General features: G+C 40.6%; 1 protein-coding gene across 4 annotated transcripts in view; it reads left to right on the forward strand.

Moving 5' to 3' along the window:
• Positions 1 to 6,607, forward strand: part of PDGFD (platelet derived growth factor D) — a 140,072-nt gene extending 133,465 nt beyond the window's left edge. For all 4 annotated transcript variants that reach the window (XM_032442180.1, XM_015852243.2, XM_032442182.1 and 1 more), the window contains one exon: positions 3,327 to 6,607. In XM_032442180.1, the coding sequence (XP_032298071.1) occupies positions 3,327 to 3,461 (135 nt within the window). In that variant the 3' untranslated portion in view covers positions 3,462 to 6,607. The remainder of the gene's footprint in view (positions 1 to 3,326) is intronic.
• The last annotated feature ends 12,885 nt before the right edge of the window (positions 6,608 to 19,492 follow it).

A 19,492-nucleotide genomic window follows, 5' to 3' on the forward strand; every position in this document is an offset into this window, starting at 1 on the left:
GCAGAAATTCGACCAACCCCATCAAAAAGGGGGCAATAAACTGTCCTAAACAAAATTTCTTTGAACTGATTTCATTAACTCTGTAGTTCCTCACCTTGAAGGAACTGACCATGGAATGAATAAACAGCAGCTATTTTCAGAAGGGTTTTCTTTCAACTACTGTGGTCACAAGAAATGGCCTTACTTCCTGATCCTTTTCAATTCTCCATATTTAGCTGAAACTAAAACTATTAGATGGAAGCTAGGCTGAAAGCTTTGAACATCAGTTCTGTGATCAGCTATTAAAGCAGTCCAATTTCAGCTATGTTCAAACACTGCTTTCCTGTCTTGTCTGAGGAAGTGCCTGCCAATTCATTTTTCTACTCTTATCAGCAAAGCCCATATACTGTGCTCATGTTTCTTAATATAAAACACAGGGAAAATCCCCAAGCTGCCAGGAGGTGCGATGGCTTAAATACAGACCAAATCTTTGTTCTCATCCCGTTGCATACTTCCATTTGCTCTCAGTTGATAAAAGCAGATCTACCTACCCATGATCTTGCAAAGTGCCAATCACTGAAATTTTTCAGATTTTGATGAAAGGCTTCCTTAAGCAAAGAATTTTATCATGGATTGAGCTTCAGTAGCTGTACTTCATTTTAAAAGTATGTTTTCTTAAACAAGAGTTACAAAAAAGTATGTTCGAAGATGCAGTCTATTTTCAGCCCTTTCATAATCTTGTAAGCCTGACTGAGTTCTTTTCCTTTCTGTTTGAATGACATTGTGGTGCAGTGGGTTGTTCTGTTGTCTATTGGACTTCACCATCTATTCTGAGGCAGTCAAAGTTCAAAATCGATTCAGATCCACTATCATTCTGCTGCTTTCTTCCCTCTGCCCTCCCCTCTCCTTTTTTAATGGCATGGCTCTGCATTTACATCTTCCAAACAGGTTAAAATACCATCTGTGTACCTGTCTTAGGCACAGTCCTTCTTCTCTGTATTACATAGATGAAATGTGAATTTTGTCGCACATGGGAGGATGAAATAATACTGTGTTCAGTGCTTATCTCCTTTGTTGCATCCCATGGCCTTCCTATCCTCCAGGCATTAACAGTGAAGAACAAATAGTCTTATCTTGAAGGCTTCTCACCTGCATCTCCCTTTCCCACCAATTCTGCCAGGCATTCATGGTTAACCTTAGGCATGCCATTCATATTTAGTTTTTGGGAAATCCGAATTCTGCTGAAGCTGCCAATGTTATGTAAATCTACTCAGCCTCTTAATCCCTCTCCTTCCCCAGAGCACCTCAACTCCTGCATGATTTTTTAAGGTCAAAGAACAGAATGTACTTTGTAATAAAAGGAGGTTAATAACTGAGTGACAATATGAGGCCTGTTATTGAGCACAGAAGATGTGGGTGTTTCTGTGGTTGTGACACTCGTGACTTGAGTGGTCCCACTCCCCATGTGCCTGGTGACTTTGGTGGGTCATAAACAAGAAAGACTTCTGTCCACCTTGTGAACAGGCAAAACTAATCTGGATGATCACTCCCTTTGCCAAGCACATCCTCACAACAGTCTGCCAAGAGTGAGGTGTGTTGGTTCCAGTAGCTGTCTGTGTGGTTCTGAGATGACATATGCTTGAGGCTCCAGAAAATAGAACCTGCCCACCTTCCTGCAGACACCTCTCCTCATCCTGCTTCCCATCAGTAAGTGATTTCTAAAAGAAGAGGGCTGGTAATGCCTCTGGTATTTCTACTGATCTGTCACAGAGCCTTAAGAAAATAGTTTCACAGTCTCTGCCTGCAGAAGTTTGACAATGATGCATATCTTTTTGTGCAGTTTGTTGTGAGATTCAGGAAGACAAATGCTATGGGAGAGTTAAAGTGTTCCTATTCTGAACTCAGCTTGGGTACTTAATCAAAATGAACACTTAAGTTTTAGAACTGTAATTTGAAATTATTACCTCTTCTATTAAACTACTATAAGCATTTCAACAGCAAACTAATGAAACAAAACAGAGGATTGCACCACCATGGCAGAGGGGATGTAAGTTCTTACAAAGATACCCTGAATCCAACAGTGGGCTCACTTAAGCATGCCCTTGCCAACTTCCATGCTGCCTTTACCATACATATACTATCACAGAAGATGAGATAAGACTCAACGTTATAGCTGTTTTCCACATATCCACACCACTTTCATCTAGTAACATGAAAATATAGTTTCATATAGTAATTTGGGTAGGAAGGCATCTCTAGGGGTCATCCAGCCCCATCTCCCATTTAAAGCATGGGATTTCAAAGTTAGATGAGTCAGCTCAAGGTTTTGTGTTATTAACTTTGACAATCCACAGAGTTTCCACAACCTCTTAGGGCAACCTCCTCCAGTGTTTAACCACTCTAGATTCATTTCTTTTCCTACACCCAAATATCATTTCCTTTGTTGCATCTTGTATTCGTTGCTCCTTTTCTTCATAACCTTTGACTCTCCTTGTGAGTCTTGCAGTTATCTTGCCCTTACGGTTTGGTGAGGTGGGTGTTTTTAAGAAGTCTCTTCTACTACGTACATTTCCCTAGGATATTGTTCTTGCTTTGTTTGCTTTGTTGTTTCCTTTCACATTACTCACAGGGAATTCTTAAGAGACTTTTCCAAGTAAGGCATGTGTTTTTAAGAGAAGCCAATATAATGGTCAGATTCCAGAGAAACTCAGTGGTATCTAGGTACAAATTTTGTGCAAGCTTTGTCTGCCTCTTAACAGGCATTTCAGTTTTGGACCAATACTAAAGATGCGCTTCAGACATTTCAAATTGCATTCAGAAAAACTTTGCTTGGTCTTTAGAGCAGAAATATGCATGAAAGATGGGTCAGAACAATTCAAATACTTGTGGGAATGGAGAGACAAGCCAAAAAAGACATGCCTGATAATCAGCATGCAAAGGAGCAGCTCTGGACATGGTTAGGGAACTTCATAATACAAAGATACCTGAGAGAGGAAATAATCCAATCCGTCAAAGCTCTGGAAGCAGCAATGCAGCAGGGTGTCACAGAGAGAAAAGATGCAAGTGTAACAAAAAATGTGTTTTGATGGGCAGAAAGTAAAATCAAAGATAGAATCCAAGCACCCTCCCTTCCAAAAGGAGAAATAAAGAACAAAACATCACAGTACAGATGTGTTGCCAGGACAGGCTGCCTAAAGGTTGTCTTGTGAACCTGCAGGTGGGTGTGGGTCCATGGGCAAAAGTGTGTGTGCAAGTTGCAGATGAGGTTGGAGTTTTCCCAGCACTCTCCTCTTCAGATCTCTTAAAAGTGTTCTTTTTAATTGATGCATTTCTCTTCATTCTCCCAGGTGCTGAAATTTGTCCCTGAGGCTGAGCATCCGCGAAAGAAAGGCAAAGCAAGAAAGAACATGGCTTTAGTAGATATACAGTTGGATCATCACGATCGTTGTGATTGTATCTGCAGTGCAAGACCACCCCGATAAAAAGAAAAAAAGAAAAAAACACAAGACCCATTAATTGCAGCTTACCAGACATTTACTTTGCAGCGGGATTGCTCTGAGGACCTTAAGTCACTAATCATTTGAACTTTGCTACTAGCCTGCCTTTGCAATTAGAAGAAATGATTGCTGTGTTTCAGCATTGCTGGGCTGATTAGTGCCATGGCAGCTAAACAGGTATACCATGCATTTTATATCAGCATCCAAGAATTATGGTTGCTATAGCTAGAGTCCGAGGGTTGAGATTTTCAAAGGTCACTCACAGTTTTTAGGCACACAAGGCCCCCCGAAGTTGTCTGAGCTGGCAATGAAAGAGCATTTGTTGTGTTTCTGCAAATCTCTCACTCACCATTTCCTACACCCAAATTCTGCTGCCATTTCTGCCTGTTGAACTCTCCTGTCAGTAGGGTTTTGTGGGTATAAATGAAGGGAGAATTTGAGCCCATGCAATTGTAAAATGGTTAATCCAGCTCTGAAAATGAACTTGACAGCATCCCCTCCCAGGAGAGTGCTGTGCAGTGAGGAAAACCCTTTATTACATGAAATAAAACACCAGTGGAGTCAAATCTCACTATCTGTCCTCAAGCAAATCTTGTGCCAAAATTAGTAAATGCTTTGCATATGCTGGGACACCGGCGGTGGTTGGGGGTACAGAGGCACCTTTGCCACAGTGACTCTACGGGAGTCATCATCCATGCAAGCATGGTGAGATGGGGCCCTCCAGGCCCCCAGGTAAATCCCGGTGGGCTGGGGCTGGTTCTGATCTCTGCCTGGTCCCCTCCTTGCCATAGCTGGAGAAGTGCCATGTCTCCCTAAGCAGACGATGAAGATAGGGCACTTGTTTGTTGAAAATATTGATTCGTGTTGTAGTTGTGTTACTGGGAAACTAAACTGTGCTTGGGTTTTAATTATCGTTACTTTGGTTTGGGGTTTGTTTGTTTGTTTGTTTGTTTTAAGTACGGATTATTATAACTTTGTCATATATACATTAATCTTAGTTATCTGAGGCTTGTTGTTTCACTTCAGCTATGTCTATTGCCATGGTTAAACTGTTGACAGTGAATTTCTTTTAGATTACATTTTGCTGAGGCATATTAACTCATTAAGCAATGTCTGTCTGCCATGGGAAGCATGCATCATTTATTAACGAGCACAAGAATATTATAAACACCACCTCAGAATAAAATAAGCACTGTAAAAGCTACGACAGCTTCCTATGCCTTTTTAAATATTATGAAAGTGCTCTCCATGAGAAAGGAAAAACCATCCTTCAAGCTTGCTTTAAGGCTATAAAATGCTGCTCCAGAAGCTGTTCAGAGTAAAACACAGGCAGATTGAAGGTTATGGAAGAACTGGAGGTTTTATCATGAACGTAGCAGAAAGAATGGGGGTGGCATGTTTAACAGTTGATGTTTTACATTAAGCAGCAGATACAGACTGCAATGGTTCATCTTGTTCATGTTGCCTCTTGGGTGTCTGCCTCTCTGAAAGAGCCAAGTAGTTTTGACATTAGTGGAAACCGGCATGTGCTATAGTATAATACTGAGATTCTTTAAGCCAGTATGTTTTAGTAATATACAGTTTTGTTATAGAAGTGCAGTAGTGTTCTGACAGCCTCTTTATCAGCTCAAGTATTTTATAAGTGCTTTTTTTTAAATCATTTTAACAAAACTTTACTGAAACGTCCCCTAGAAATGCTGTGTTGCTTTTCCTTCTTGTATTTTAACATTTAAGATTCAAAATGTGTGGATTTTTTTTTAATTATTATTTATATTAATTTTTCCTCTCTGGCTCCCAGATGTCTATTTAAAAACGTTCCCAAATGCTGAGTTGGGAAGTGATTCATCATTTTTCAAAGCAATTCACTTTAAAAGAACAACATTGTAACCAAAGATTGCCAGCTTCATTTCTTATTTCAGAACTGCTTAAAAAAGACTTCATTTTTTTTCTGACTCTAGCTTTATAACAGGATTGACCCAGCCCTTCCATAATTTTCAGCTAATTTGGGAAGAAGATTGCATGTGAGATCTTGACAGCACTGACTGTTATTGAGACAGCGCACTCTCTCCAGTGTATATGCCTGATCACGCTGTACTGCAAGTACTGCCTAAGCACTCCAGCCTGACAGCATCAGTGGTAGGAAGCATCTGTCTCATGACTTTGTGCTCTGAGGGTCCTGTAATTCCCATCCCTCATGGGAAGATGTGAATCAGGCATCCACTATGCATGGTGTTCCCCGAGTATCTCTGCTTGTTTGCCCAGTCTGCATCCCAAACAGCCCTGTCCTGGGGGGTACTCACACTGCTTGACATGGGGCTGCCGGCCTCATATAGGGGCCTAAGTCACCTCAATGGTCAGCAGGGAGAGAGATGCTCCTTCCTGAGTGTGCCTTAGTTTGAAATCACCCAATGTGGGAGTTTACACTCTTTTCACTGTGTAAGAAAAAGACTAGAAATCTGAATTGGGCATCTGATGGGCATCACACATCATCAAATGCTGTGAAACCTGGTAAACACTGCACAGCCAATAGTTTGGCTAACTGAATTTAATGCAGGAAGCAGTGGATGCTACGATCCAGTAGGAAAAATCAGCTGTAAAAGAGATTGCTGTAATAAGGATTACCCTTTTAATGCTTAGTTTCTTAAAAATACGCTCAACTGGTCACAAAATGTGGAGCGTTTCCAAACTCCTCAGCCTCATGCTGTGCTGACCCTGCTGACATCAAGCACCAGACAAACATTTCCCTTTTATTTATTAGCAGAAATTGCAGAGATGTTTTTCCACACCTTTATTTCTTTTGTGTAATAATTGCTCTGTTGTTTACATATTGTTTTAACTTAAAATAAACAGTGCTATTAGAAAAAATATATATCATTTCTATTGGTGGAATCGGAACCCTCTAAAATAAATACTTTTTCTAAAGAAACTCAAATAATTTCAACGCCATTCACTAGCATTTTATTTAGCGTATTCTGGGGTAGAGCCTACTTTCTCAAGTGCAATCTCTTTCTATATATTTTTTGTTGTTATCTCAGTTAAATGCAGCTCCTGTAGCATTATTTTTTACCTTATGCAGTATGTAATGTGTCTTATCTTGATGAACAAAAAATAAATACTGCTTTTGAAAATAAGATGCTTCGAGTGTTCATTCAGAGTTCTGATTGATTAAAACCACGCAATTTACTGGAGGACATTTCCATAACAGGGCACCATCCAGATGAGGTATCAGAGAGACTTTTAGCAGTCAGATCCAGGAATACCATCAGGGGAAAAAACAGAGTGTGATTTTGATATTATGATATTATGATAACTGAGTTTAAACCCCAATGGTAGAAAAGCTTCCCTGCATAGCAGCAGACGCTCAGCAGTCCAGTCCTTGCTCAGGCATTCCCTAACAAAAGGAACAGTTATCTTGTGCACAGTGGACAAGGACATATTTAATGGCTGGAGAATATTTTTGCCCATCAGAAGTGCACTGAGTATCCTACATAGACACTGACAGCCTGCACAGCAGGAATAGCACAGTGTGCAAGAATGGCATAAAGCTCCTTCAGTCTGGCATTGCTTTGTATCTATAGAACTAACTGCTGGCTAACATTATCACATTATCAGATTGACCTTGTGCTCATATGAGTGACAACTTTTATAGATGTGTAACACAAAAAGCAGCTCTCCATCTTATCAGCTGAAAAGGCACCGGGTTTCTAAGGTCATCAGAAACACCTTTTCCTATTTGTTTAAAATAATATATGTTTTCTTCTCATTTGAGGAGTCTACAGAATCTTCGGTAGTTAATCTTAAGTTTTGTAACAGCTGTGAAAACATCTTTCTGCAAATCCATTTATGATCCCCCTTGGTCTTTTGTGGAGCTCAGTCACTCTGCTGAGAAGCGAATTCAACAGATGTCCAGTTTGTTCTTATCCTCCCAGGGACTCCAGTGCAGCAGCAAACGAAATGAAGAAATCAGTATTCAGGTCTCTCATTCTAAGAACTATAACTTTGTTTATTGACTGTCTTGATCAAATGTGCTGAAACACATAACGCTCATAGTTTATTTGATCATTCACTGACTGACCTTGAATATCTGCCTTAAGTGTTTAAAGTGCAAATTAGATTTTGCATTTCTTCTCCAAGACTTCTTCAATAAAGGGAATTTCCAAACCAACAAATACTCTGCCATGTGTACAAAGAAGGAGGTATCCCAGGTTTTAGATAGTCTTCTAAAGCTGATTTGACTTCAGTCTTGGTCTGAAAATCATAGATAGAGAAAATGATGCTTCAAAGCCAAATTTATAAAGCCTTATTTTTCAAACTGAGTTTCAAAACCTCATTTATGTATTGCTTACAGAAAGCTGCAGTCACACAGACATGCTTTAATAAAAATGGAATGAGTTACATAACAACAGTGACTGTATTTGATGCTCCATTTCCAAGCCGATGAAGGATTTCTGCCTGAGTTGAAAGAATTTCAGTTTCAGAGCCACTATGAAGAGAACAGGATAAAGGAGAGCTGGGTACCTTTCAGATATTTTGATGTAAAGTGTGGTGATATAACAAAAAGCCCTCAACTTTGATTCATGGCATTTTTGTTAGATACGTAATAAGAGCAGACATCTCAACCTTCCTGGCCTGTGAGCTGGGAGAGTATCATCTTTAGCAGCCAATGCACTCAGATGAGAAATCCCACTTCGGTCTGAAATCAGTTTACCCTCACTAAGCTGAAGGTGACCTTGGAAAAAAATCCTACCTATCAATGCAGTTCTGTCAAATCTTTCTATCCACTGCCATAGTCACAGATTGTTGCCACTTGAGCACAAGAAAATAGAAAAAGCAAACACCAACTTGACTTGGGATTTCCATTCACAAGTTGTATAAGAAGAAAGAGGAGTTCCTCTCCCAAAGTGGAGAATCACTGGCAGACGTAGCTGGGAGAGGGCTTTGTCCAACCTCAGTTTAAAGCAGGGCTACCTACAGGGGGCTGCTTGGGGCTGTTTCCAGTCAGATATCAAATATCTCCAAGGACAGAGACTCCGCTCTGCTATTAGGCTTCATCTAGAGCAAGAAGGAGGGAGTAGTTTGCTTTACAAAGTGCATCCTAAAAGCAAGAGATGAGAAATTTCTGACAAGGCCTTGGACTTCCACTGAGGGTTGTGGCTCAGGGCAGTCCCTCCAGGCATGAGTGTCCAAACTTTTGCCTTGCCTGAGCCACACTGAGTAAGGAGGAATTGTCTGCGGACACTGTTTGGTTGTTGCAAAGTGATGACAACACAGAGCATGTCAGATTGTAGAACTAAAGTCCCATCCCCAATTACATGAAGCAACAGAGGGACACGCTGGTATGTGGAGGATCCCCAGTCACCTCAGTGAGGCGGGGTTTCAGTGACAGCCCTCGGGCTGGGAAACAGCGGCCAGAAGCCCACATGACAGTAAATGGAGAGACTCAAGTGTGTGTACATTGTGTGTCTTGTCTGTGCAAGCAGTAATGAAGATCCAGCCTGATGAGCTGGTGAACAGGGTAAGAAGGGTAAGAACCACGTATAGGGTGCCTGTAAGTTTGTCCAGATGGGGGTCTTTGGCTTGGGTGTCATAAAGACCAAGCAGTTGCAACTAGATTCTGGGGAGTTGATGGGTTCTGGGGGATGGTTACCAGTGAGGACACTGCTCTGGACCAGAGACATTCATTTGTGTGTGTCTGTGTGGGCAAGTGGGAGACCAGAGGATCCATGTGCTAGTGGACAGGGTGTCTGATCCCAGCTGCTGGAGGGATCTGCCTTGTACACACGTACATACATTTTCCACCAGCAGGCTTTCATCTTGATCACAGAATCACAGAACCACAGTCAGTGCTCCGTCACCACAGTGTAATTAAGTTTTTCTCAGTGTTCTGAAGGAACTCTGTGTGCCAGTCTGTGCCCACTGCTTCTTGTCTCAGCACTCAGGTATCACTGAAAAGAGCCTGGCTCTGTCCTCATTGCACCCTTCCTTCAGATATTTATAGACATTGATGAGATCCCCCTGATCCTCCCCTTCTCCAGTCCCAGCTTCCTCAGACTCTCCTCACATGAGATGTGCTCCAGTCTTTTGATCATCCTGGACTCTCTCTGCTATGTTCATGTCTCTCTTGTACTGGGGAGAAAAGAGATGGGAGCTGGATGCGGTCACCAGAGCTGTTTGTGACTGACTGCTGTTTATCCACATGCTCAGACGCACATACAGGAGTATCCATGTGCGGTATGTAGGGGAGGATGTTCCTAAAGGAACACATGCTCAGAACTTCTGCTGTGGACTTACAGAGATGAGCTCAGCAAGCCATCACAGGGAAATCTTCCATAAATTGTGAAAGAATTAGAGATTGTATTATCCCACAGCCTCTAGACAGGCTTTCTTCTTAGGCCATGGAAAAGCAAATTGTCTGCCTTTTCACTGGAATACTTAGGCTGGCCTGCAGTGCAGCTCCCAGAGCATCCCACGAACTCAGAGAGACCTGACAGATGACATTCATTGCAACCTTTACATCAAAATACCAACCCTTGGACTCTGTAGCTAATTTATTTCAAAAGGTCAAGCAAGGATTTGTATGCCCTAAAGGAATCGACTGTTATATCTGTGGTAAAGACGCTTCACTTTCACTATTCAAATAACTCCTCATAAGCAAAATGCTGCAATTTTCCCCTTTAAGCTATATCTGAACACCAACTACACAATCGATTATCAAGTGAAGATAAGCCATGTAGACCTTCATGAAAGACTAAATGGTTTTTTGTGTGTGTTTTTGGTTTTTTGTTTGTTTTTTCAATTAAAATGAAGGCACCTTGGTCCAAATTAAGACCCTGGCAAGAAAACATAAGCAAATGAGCTTCACTGGGAAATACAGTGAGTGCATACCTGAAATGTTCTGTATTGAACAATGCTGGCTAAGTCAGCAATTTCAATAATTGAAATGGAAGTATCCCTTAAAAAGTTCTTAAACACAAAGCTAATTCAAGGAGCAAATGAAAACCAGTCTTTGCATTTTAATATCATCAGCTGATACTCTGCTCAGGCCAGAATCAAGTTCTTTGTAATTTATCTGAGTACTTTTGTCTGGCAAGCATTTTAACAAGCTATGTAAATTATACTAAGTACTAAAACTGCTAACTTCTGCCCTTCAAAGCACTACTTCTGAAAAGTGGAGACCTAAGTGAGGATGGAACTCTCTGCAATATAGCAGAGCTCACTTGACAAATAAATGTCTGCATTAACAACAAAAATGGTTCATACTTAGATTGGCTTGCACAGATGCTGCAGAAGTTATCTTGATGCTGTCATGTGTTTTAAGACAACAATTTGCCTTTAGATTTTAAACTACCATTTTGCATGTTCATGTAGGGTTCTCCTGAGTAGTTAAAAGTAGCTGCACATTTGCAAAGTGACAATCCATCCATAAACTACATTTGTGAGGCATTTGCTAAATGAACTGTTATTCACATTGACACCCCCTGCTTTTTCCATGGAATTATGATTCTCAAAACTAGATGATATATGATGCTCAGTGAAAACAGCCTTCAGCGTTATATACACCGCAAGTCTACAGCCAGTTTGATCAACCTGATCAACACAGAATCACAGAATCAGTATCACAGAATCATAGAATCATAGAATCACAGAATGGCTTGGGTTGGAAGAGACTACAAGGGCCATCAACCCCAATGCCACAGGCAGGGCCATCAACCTCCATATCTAATACTAGACCAGGCTGCCCAGAGTTGAATTTCACACAAGGTCATACCTGCTGATCACACCTAACATCCCGGCACCGAGCTTGCTCTGTCAGACCTCACTGGCACTGGTCAGAGCTCACTCATGTGCAAAGGATGCCAATAAACACTGCTAGGAAATGGAGAACTGAGGAGCACTCAAGAGAAACTGCAGGTATTGCAGATGGAACTACTGGAAATGAATGTGGAAGATTTTGCTGCTTTTTGTTCTTTAAGGGATACAGGAGGTCTGATTCTGGGTTCAGAAAATCTTTTATTAAAAACACAACATGGTCAAATATTTATCCCTAAGCTGTCCACACTAGCTGATTCCAAGTTGTCAGTCATTCCAATGGGCAAAATGGCTATTCAAATTCACCTTTTAAAATCTGCTGTTATGTTGATTTACTCAGTGTTGGGCCCACTGCTGTGTGTAATGCAGTAGTACCCCACCAATGGAAACAGTCGAGCAGTGTAACTGAGAGGGCACAGGCAATCCAAGTTTGAGAAAAGATTTTAGTTTGAAGGAATCTGTTGTGCAGTAAGCTTGATGGGTACTGTGTACAGTACAGAAGTGATGCTTATTTATCTCTCCGTGACATTCATGTAACACAGAAGGTAGGACTGATCTTACTAGTCGAGGAATGGGTCAAGTAGCATGCTAGAAATTATCCTTCGACCTCTCCATGTGCTCTCTGCTTCTTGCTATGCTAAAGAAATCCTGGATTACTGAGAAACGAATGCTAGAAACCATGCAGAAATCACAGTACAAGGCAGCTACTGTGGTTTCCTGTTTGTAATGATGTATTTCTTAGCAGCACCGCCAACATGATAAAGAAGATAGCATTTAATTTACTGCTGCTTTCAAACTGTAAAGAAACTCTGGATTAATTTTGCTTCCACCTTGTAAACAAAGATAGTTTCCAGAGTCTAAAAACAGTTTTTGCTACAGTTTATTTCTCAAAACATACATATATTTTTTTTAAGTTATGCACATTAAATATCCAGAGTGATCTTAACACTCTTGTTTCTGAGTCAGAAATGAACATAAGCCACAAAGATCACTTGCATGAACAGTTCCACAGCAAGGAAGAAATAGCATTATACTATTCATAAACAGAGCACAAAAACCTCAAGAATCAGAGCTTAGTAAGATTTTAATCCCATTGAATTTAAGAATTTAAGGTACAAATTTCAAGAAGCTTGAAGGTGCTTCATCCTTGCTTAGGAACTTCACACAGGGCAAGAATTGCGTTGACACTTCAGCATAGTCCTGCAAGATATTGCTAAGAGGAGACAGATCTTGCTTGATTGCTCCCCCATAGGTTCTCCTCTTGCTACACCATGGGCCTGGCACTTCCAATTTGTGGCAGCTCCATGTACATAAGGGAGGCTTTGCTGTAAGACTTTCACTCCTGGGTGAGGTGTGAGACCAATGGTGTCTGACTTGAAGATTGCCTGCAGCATCAAGCCCCTGTGACAACAGCCCATCCAAAACACACCCCATGGAAAAGATGGGGGCTGTTTTGAGGGTGGGGAAGATTCTTGTGGTATCTTTGCATTAACACAGTACTAAGATGTGTGAAAACAAATCTAAGGACAAACTGAGGAAACCGAGGAGATGAAGAGGCAGGCAAAATGCATGAAATTGGCTCCTGATTTAGGAATAGAGTTCTCAGACACCAGATTAGAAATGAAGTCTCACAGTAGCAGCAGGGAGCAGAAGATATGGAATATATGAGATGTAATTATTCTTTGTGCTTCTAAAAAGGGATAGAGACTGCAAAGCTGTAGGACAGGAAATCCTGTAATGGCTGGTGCCACAGTTGGGGCAGGGTGTGCTGTGGTCCGGGATGGGATAGAACAGTGTTCTACCCTGGTAAATTAGATGATGCATAGGCAGGGCCTAAACAGCAGGGGCTTGACCCACCCAACTGGGTCATGTTGGTACTGTTACCATCATACCAGTACAGCAAAAGTGGGAACAGTGGGAAGTGTTAGAGGAGCTCCTGGTAATAAGAGGCTGTTTTCCAGGACCTTCTAGGCAGGAGGAAATCAGAATTCATTTTTGAGTCAGTGGGAAAAGAAAATGAATTAAACAAAAGCTTGTCAAGATGTGTACAGACTCGGTATAGAACCTCGGAAAGTCCCTACAGTGTTCCTGCTCCTACCGTCAAAAGGACGGATAAGTCAGCAGGATCCTGAATGCTCCCTAATATGCTCCTCCCCCTGACAAAGAAGCAGAGTAGGTTATTTGTTTTTCTCCATGATGGACATCTAGTCTTGGCAGGATCTGGACCAATGAACACTCCTGTCCTCATCCTCCCAGGCAGCTCTCAGCACTTTACAGGACAGGTAAGGCAGGCATGCACAGAGAGCTCCCCATACTCCTGCTGTGTGTATTCACAGTCTGTGCACAATGAGAGCTGGCCCTATTCTCACTGGTGCTGTGCCCACCTCACTCCAAGTACAGTACCGGTCGGATCCCTCTCACAGGTGGCTGGCCCACAGCTGGATATTGGGACTATCAAGGAGCTCTAGGATGGACTGCATGGACTTGGAGCTTGGAGAGGCCCATGTAGGCAGACCAGGGTCTGTCCGTGGTGGTGGAAGGGGTCTGCTGCAGATCTTGATTCTTCTGTCCTCAGCAGTAACAACCCAGACAGGGGCACAGGCACACTACAGGCTCCACTAGACAGACAGTGTCCAGACTTGTACAAGACTCATGAAAATATTGCATTGCATGGAACTGCATGAAATTGCAATGTCACAAAATGTGACTTTTTTTTTTTTTTTTTGAACAATTTTAAAAATCCAGGAAGTGCTACAAATTAAATGAATCATTCAGAAAATGATCGGTTTGGCCTCAACACCCTTTTTATAATAGCTTTGTGTCCCAAGCAATACGACCTGCAATGAGGAATAATAGCCAGACAGTACATTAGTGTTATTAATGAAAAGTGATATTTTTTCTTGAGTGTTCATAGCAAAACTTGTAGGCATTTAAATATGTCATCAAACATTACCTGCCACCCCTGCTGTCTGAAACGTAAAGAGTGCTAATTTTTTAACAAATTTGCTTTGAGAAATACTGTGCTGCAGTCAGCAAAAGATTCTTAAAGCTTTTTGGTCAGGTGGAATCTCTGAGTGCTCCTATGAGTGTCCAAGGGCTCTTAAATTGCAGAGCACTGTAAAAGCAACTCTACCTCAAGCAGAAGGGAAGTTTCTTGAGTGGCAGACCCCAAGTTAGAGGAGACAACTTTTTTCTTCATACTTCTGGGTAAAAAGTAAGACACTGCAGGTTTTTAATGCTGCTCATGGTATTGCGCAACATCATTTTCATGCACAGTCAACTCCACTGTTCATAAAAGGTGTGTTTGAGGCACTGCCATTAGAAATGTACATAAATCCTGTTAAAATCAGTGATTTAGACTCTACTGAGTTCAGTGGAACTATGAGAAAAAGAATATTATACATACGTTGTCATAATAAAATGGCATCTATGTAAGCTCCAGAACTTTCAGGGCTGGAGTGTTTGGTTCAATGGAGACTGTCTTCCCCGGCTGAGTTGAAGCTGTCTATGTTCATATAATATTTTAAACGGATGTTGTGAGGTTTCCATCCTTGGATATTTTCGAAACTAGATTCATTAACTCAATGCATCCATGATCTGGGTCAGCCGCAGTCCTCTTTGAGAGTGAGGCTGGAACAAGAAGCCTCAGTACTTCCTCCCAAAGATTTAAGTGGCTCTCTGAGACTTCCACTTCATATTGATTCACAGGAAAAACAGCAGTGACTGAAGGCTTCACTTTCAAAATTTCTCAGTGAAGTAATTTCAGAACCATTAGAATAAAACCCTTAAAAATACCAGTTATGAAGATGGCAACTGAATTGTATCCTCTTCTTCTTTGTACTCCTTTCTTCCCCTAGGGTAAATACATCGATAGGTAACACACCATCTATCATCTGTGATTAGACAACAGCAGGTGGAGTACCTGAAGCTGCCTGAAGGCTGGTGTTTGGACCACATTTATCAGATATTCTGCGGTCACCCAGCTGGGACTGGTGCATGTGAAATAAGACCTAAAGAGATCTGTGCTCTTCTGGGGGAAACAGTGCCTCACTGGGAGTCAGCTTGAAGTCTGTATTTAGGAGATGGCATATCAGTGTTAATCACAGAATTTACTGCAAGACTGAGAAAGCACAGTTTTGAACAAGCTTTTCTTTCACTGTCTTAGCTGTGACAAATGTAATGTCAGCAGTAATTTGCTATTGCTGATTAAAACATAAATCTATAATATCTCAGTTAAAGCCATTTTCAGGGTTGAAGGACACCACCTTCATGTATTTATCTTAAAACACAGTTTGGAAAGGATTTTTTAATATCCCCGAAGAGAACTGCTACATTTTAACCATGATTTTCTTTAACCCTGTAATTTGAGCATTCAAGACTGATCATCCAAATAAATAATTGTGTAGTGTAACGTATCTGGAAAGAGGAGAAAGACATTGTGTTATTTTGGCAGAATTAGAATTTGCTGGTGTGCATCTCACAGAATTTGAGAGAGGAATCAAATGGTCACGAGAGAAAAACAGAAGGTAAATATGCCTTTTGTTTTTCATAAGTTGTGCTGACATTATATTTCAGCAGATCTCAGTGCTGAAAAACCTGGAGTTGCAACGATTGAAGACATGAGGAAAATATTTATCAAGAAAGCCTCGATTCTCTATGAATTAGATAAATAGCTGTTATTAAGCTCAAACTCTAGAGGGAAAAGGGATTTGAGATTTGCCCAAGGCACTGAGGAACTGTAGCAATTTTGCTAAGACATGGTGACTGATGAAATTTTTCATTATTAATTCCATGTTTAAACACCTGTACTGTTTATACTTGTTTTGTGTGTTTTGTTTTTTTCCAAAATATGAATCATTTAGAGACCCACAAAGACATGAAGATTTAATTTGATTATATCCATCAGGAGCACAAACATGGATACAGATGCACATATGCATTACCTAGATGTCAGCTGTGCTAATTTATCCTTGCTTATTTCCCAAGCTGACATTCTGGTTCATATAAATAAAGGAAGATATTCTCACTGACTTCAAGTCTTTGCTTCAAACAGGTCTTCAGAGAACAATTTATTGGAAAAAAATAATGCAAGCTTCCCAGTTTCATTGCCTGTACTCTAGAATGAGAACCCATATATCGCAAGGCCCCATGGATGACTCCCAAAGTGATGTGAACAAGAAAGTGTACAAAGAGAAGAGAGGTCCTCAGATGGGAACATCAGAAAGAAAAGATGACACTTCAAACAGCAACACCAGCTCTTGAACCTGCACACCAACACCAGAACAGTGTTTGCTTTTTAAATCTTCTCTTCAGAACTCCAGCAGTGAAAAGCAGCTGCTAATTTTCAGAGACTTCAGTGCCCAAATAGCAACATCACTCCTGTTTTTTTGGGAACTGAGATCAATTTCCCCCAGCTAGCAGCATGAAGACCTTCCGCCTGAGAGTTTACACTGATGCCAAAGTCAGAGGATTGGAAGGCAGCAGTTTTTACAGGGTTAGGTTTCTTCTGCACAGTGTTTACAGCTTCCAATAAATACTTGTCATTTTATGCCCCAAAGTCACTTGCAGCTTAAAAACAGATTAAGCAAAGTGGTCCCTTCATTCTCATAGGGATAGTTCTCTGAAGTGAAGTCTCAGACTCAAAGGAGTCTGGCAGGAGGCAATACATAAATCAAAGCTGGTAATGAATTACAGTGCATTTACTGTTGGATCCAAAGTCTTTGCAGGGTACAGCCAAAGGATATGCTGTTCTCTTGGTTCCAAATACTGATGCTTCTTTGTAGGAAGTAAGTTTGCACAAAGGAAGAATGATGCTGGATTGACTGATATGATGGGATTTCTCGAAGCAGCTCAGATGCATTTTCTTGCTTAAGAATAATTTAGAGTCCATTTATCTCTTTTTTTCTTCTTCAGGGTCCCACACTGTCTAAAGAAATGACAGTTCTTACATAGACAGCTTGAAACCTATCCCATAACTCCTTACTACCACCGCCATATCTACATTCTAAGCCTGTTCTGCTGTGAAACTAAACTATCATTCATCCAGACAAGAAGAAGATAACAGAAAAAGTCTCTCACTGTACAGACCAATGCAGAAGGAATGCTGTTCACACAGAAAAAAATGAAACACCCAAGAACACACAGAAATAGTTTACTTTAGGAACATCCCAGTCTTGAAGCATAACCCTCTGGGTCTGATACAAAGCAGAGAACATGACTACTGTCATACTCTCTGGAAATTCAGTTTCATCTTTCCTCCACCTGCTTTCCACCTGTGGCAGTATACCAAGCCATCTGAAGATGTATACTGCCTCACAGCAGATAACAAACACCAAGATCTTTCTAAATAATTGCAGTTGCTGAAGTCAGGGTAGGGGTAAATACCTTTAGGCTCTCCCTGTCATCAGTGGAAAGAAATTCTCTTGAAAGAGAATTGCAAAGTATGTTATTATATTTGTGTTGCCATACAGTGTAAAATACACTAGGTGCAGTGATTATATGATGGAAAATAAAAGAATAAATGAATTTACATATAAAACTTGGCTTCTGTAATTTTATGAAGAGCCCCTAACTTAATACCTTTAATATTCTCTTGAAGACATTGCACTGTTTATACCAAGAGATCAAATGCCCAGTAGTAGCCTTTGAATTTCAAAGTATTGAAAAGGCACACAAACCCATGTAGATATATTTTTGAAAATGGGCCTACCAGCTGGAAAAAAAGATGTAAATGGAGAGACTGAGAACTACTAATTATTGGAACCACTTAAACAGTTGGAAGTACTGGGCCGCTTATTTAACCATTTTGCATTGCACTAATCTCTGCTGGCGGTAGAGTCAATAAGGGCTCTACAGGGAGTCTGAACGCAGTGTGATTTTCCTAGTCAGATAAATCTTCCCCATCCCCACTATCCTTATTATCCTCCTGACAATGCATCTAACAATTGGAATAAATGTGTAATCGACATCTACGCTGCAGAATGTATTTGCTCTGAAAATGTTTTGCAGGAAACAGCCACAAAAGAAGGCTCAAGTTTTGTATGAGTTGCATGTGGTTCTTATTGCTCTGGGGGAGGGGAGTGTTGTCTAGAAAACAGGAACATGCACCAGTCAGGAAACTGACTTCCAAAAACTGTTTGACTTCCAAAAACTGTTTGACTTCCATATATGATTCAAATTCAAAAGCTGTGCTTTCCTGAAGAAAAAAGAAATCCAGTCTCTAACAGCTGTGGGATTATCTCAGGTGTCTGTTGCCTGTGTTCATCCTGATTGAAAACGTGGATAACAAAACCTGATCATAGGCATCATTTTGGATGAGAGGTGGAAATGAAATGGCAGAAGCAAGAGTTAAGACAGACTGGATGAAAAACTGCAATTTCCTCATAATCTTTCTATGTAGGCTGCCAAATCTTGCCCCAAAGGCACTCCCAAAGATGATTGTAAGAATATAAACCGAGAAACACCCTCCTGAATCACTCAGCCCAGTCTCTTGGTATTACATTCAGTCATCTTACAAATTTCTTCTTATGTCTATGACAAACTCTGCCTTAAAAGCAGTCATGTTTCTCTTCCCCACTGGAAGAGCTTTGGAAAGCTTTAAGTCATTAAATGTTTAGAAGAATTTTTGCAAATTCTGGAGTATTTTTCTTTATAGCTCATTTATACCTTCATTTTTTTCCAGTAAAGTTTTATATTTCAAATGACTTTTACACATCTTGGAGACGTATCAAATCATGAATTTAAAATGGGCCACCACCAGTCCTGTTTGTTTGCAAATCTACCTTCAAACTATTACTTAAACCAAAGTTTAAACAAAAATTTAAAAAAAAAAAAATTGCCTTTTCTACAAATTGCACACACCAGTGAATATCCTGCAATCAAGAACCATCTTCTGGATCTGTTATTTTCAGTTGTTATCCAACTCTTTTCCAAATAAGCCAACTGCCCCATTTTCTTACTTCATCCAAGGCTTTAGTTATGATAACCTATGCTCAGGAAGGAGGGACATATGAAAAAACTTCAATGACTCTGAGGCTCATCATGAGTGGAAAAGATATTTACTGTTCTCCTTATCTACCCCTACAAAGCTCTCAGCATGGCTGAAACAGGATACAATGAGAGGAGTTGATAGTCTTCCCTTAAGGTAAGCTAGCTCCTAATGGATATCCAAAGTCATCAGAGCTTGTTAATTTCTTGAAGTAAACACT

The sequence above is a fragment of the Coturnix japonica genome, chromosome 1, assembly GCF_001577835.2.
Source record: "Coturnix japonica isolate 7356 chromosome 1, Coturnix japonica 2.1, whole genome shotgun sequence".
Classification (NCBI taxonomy): domain Eukaryota; kingdom Metazoa; phylum Chordata; class Aves; order Galliformes; family Phasianidae; genus Coturnix; species Coturnix japonica.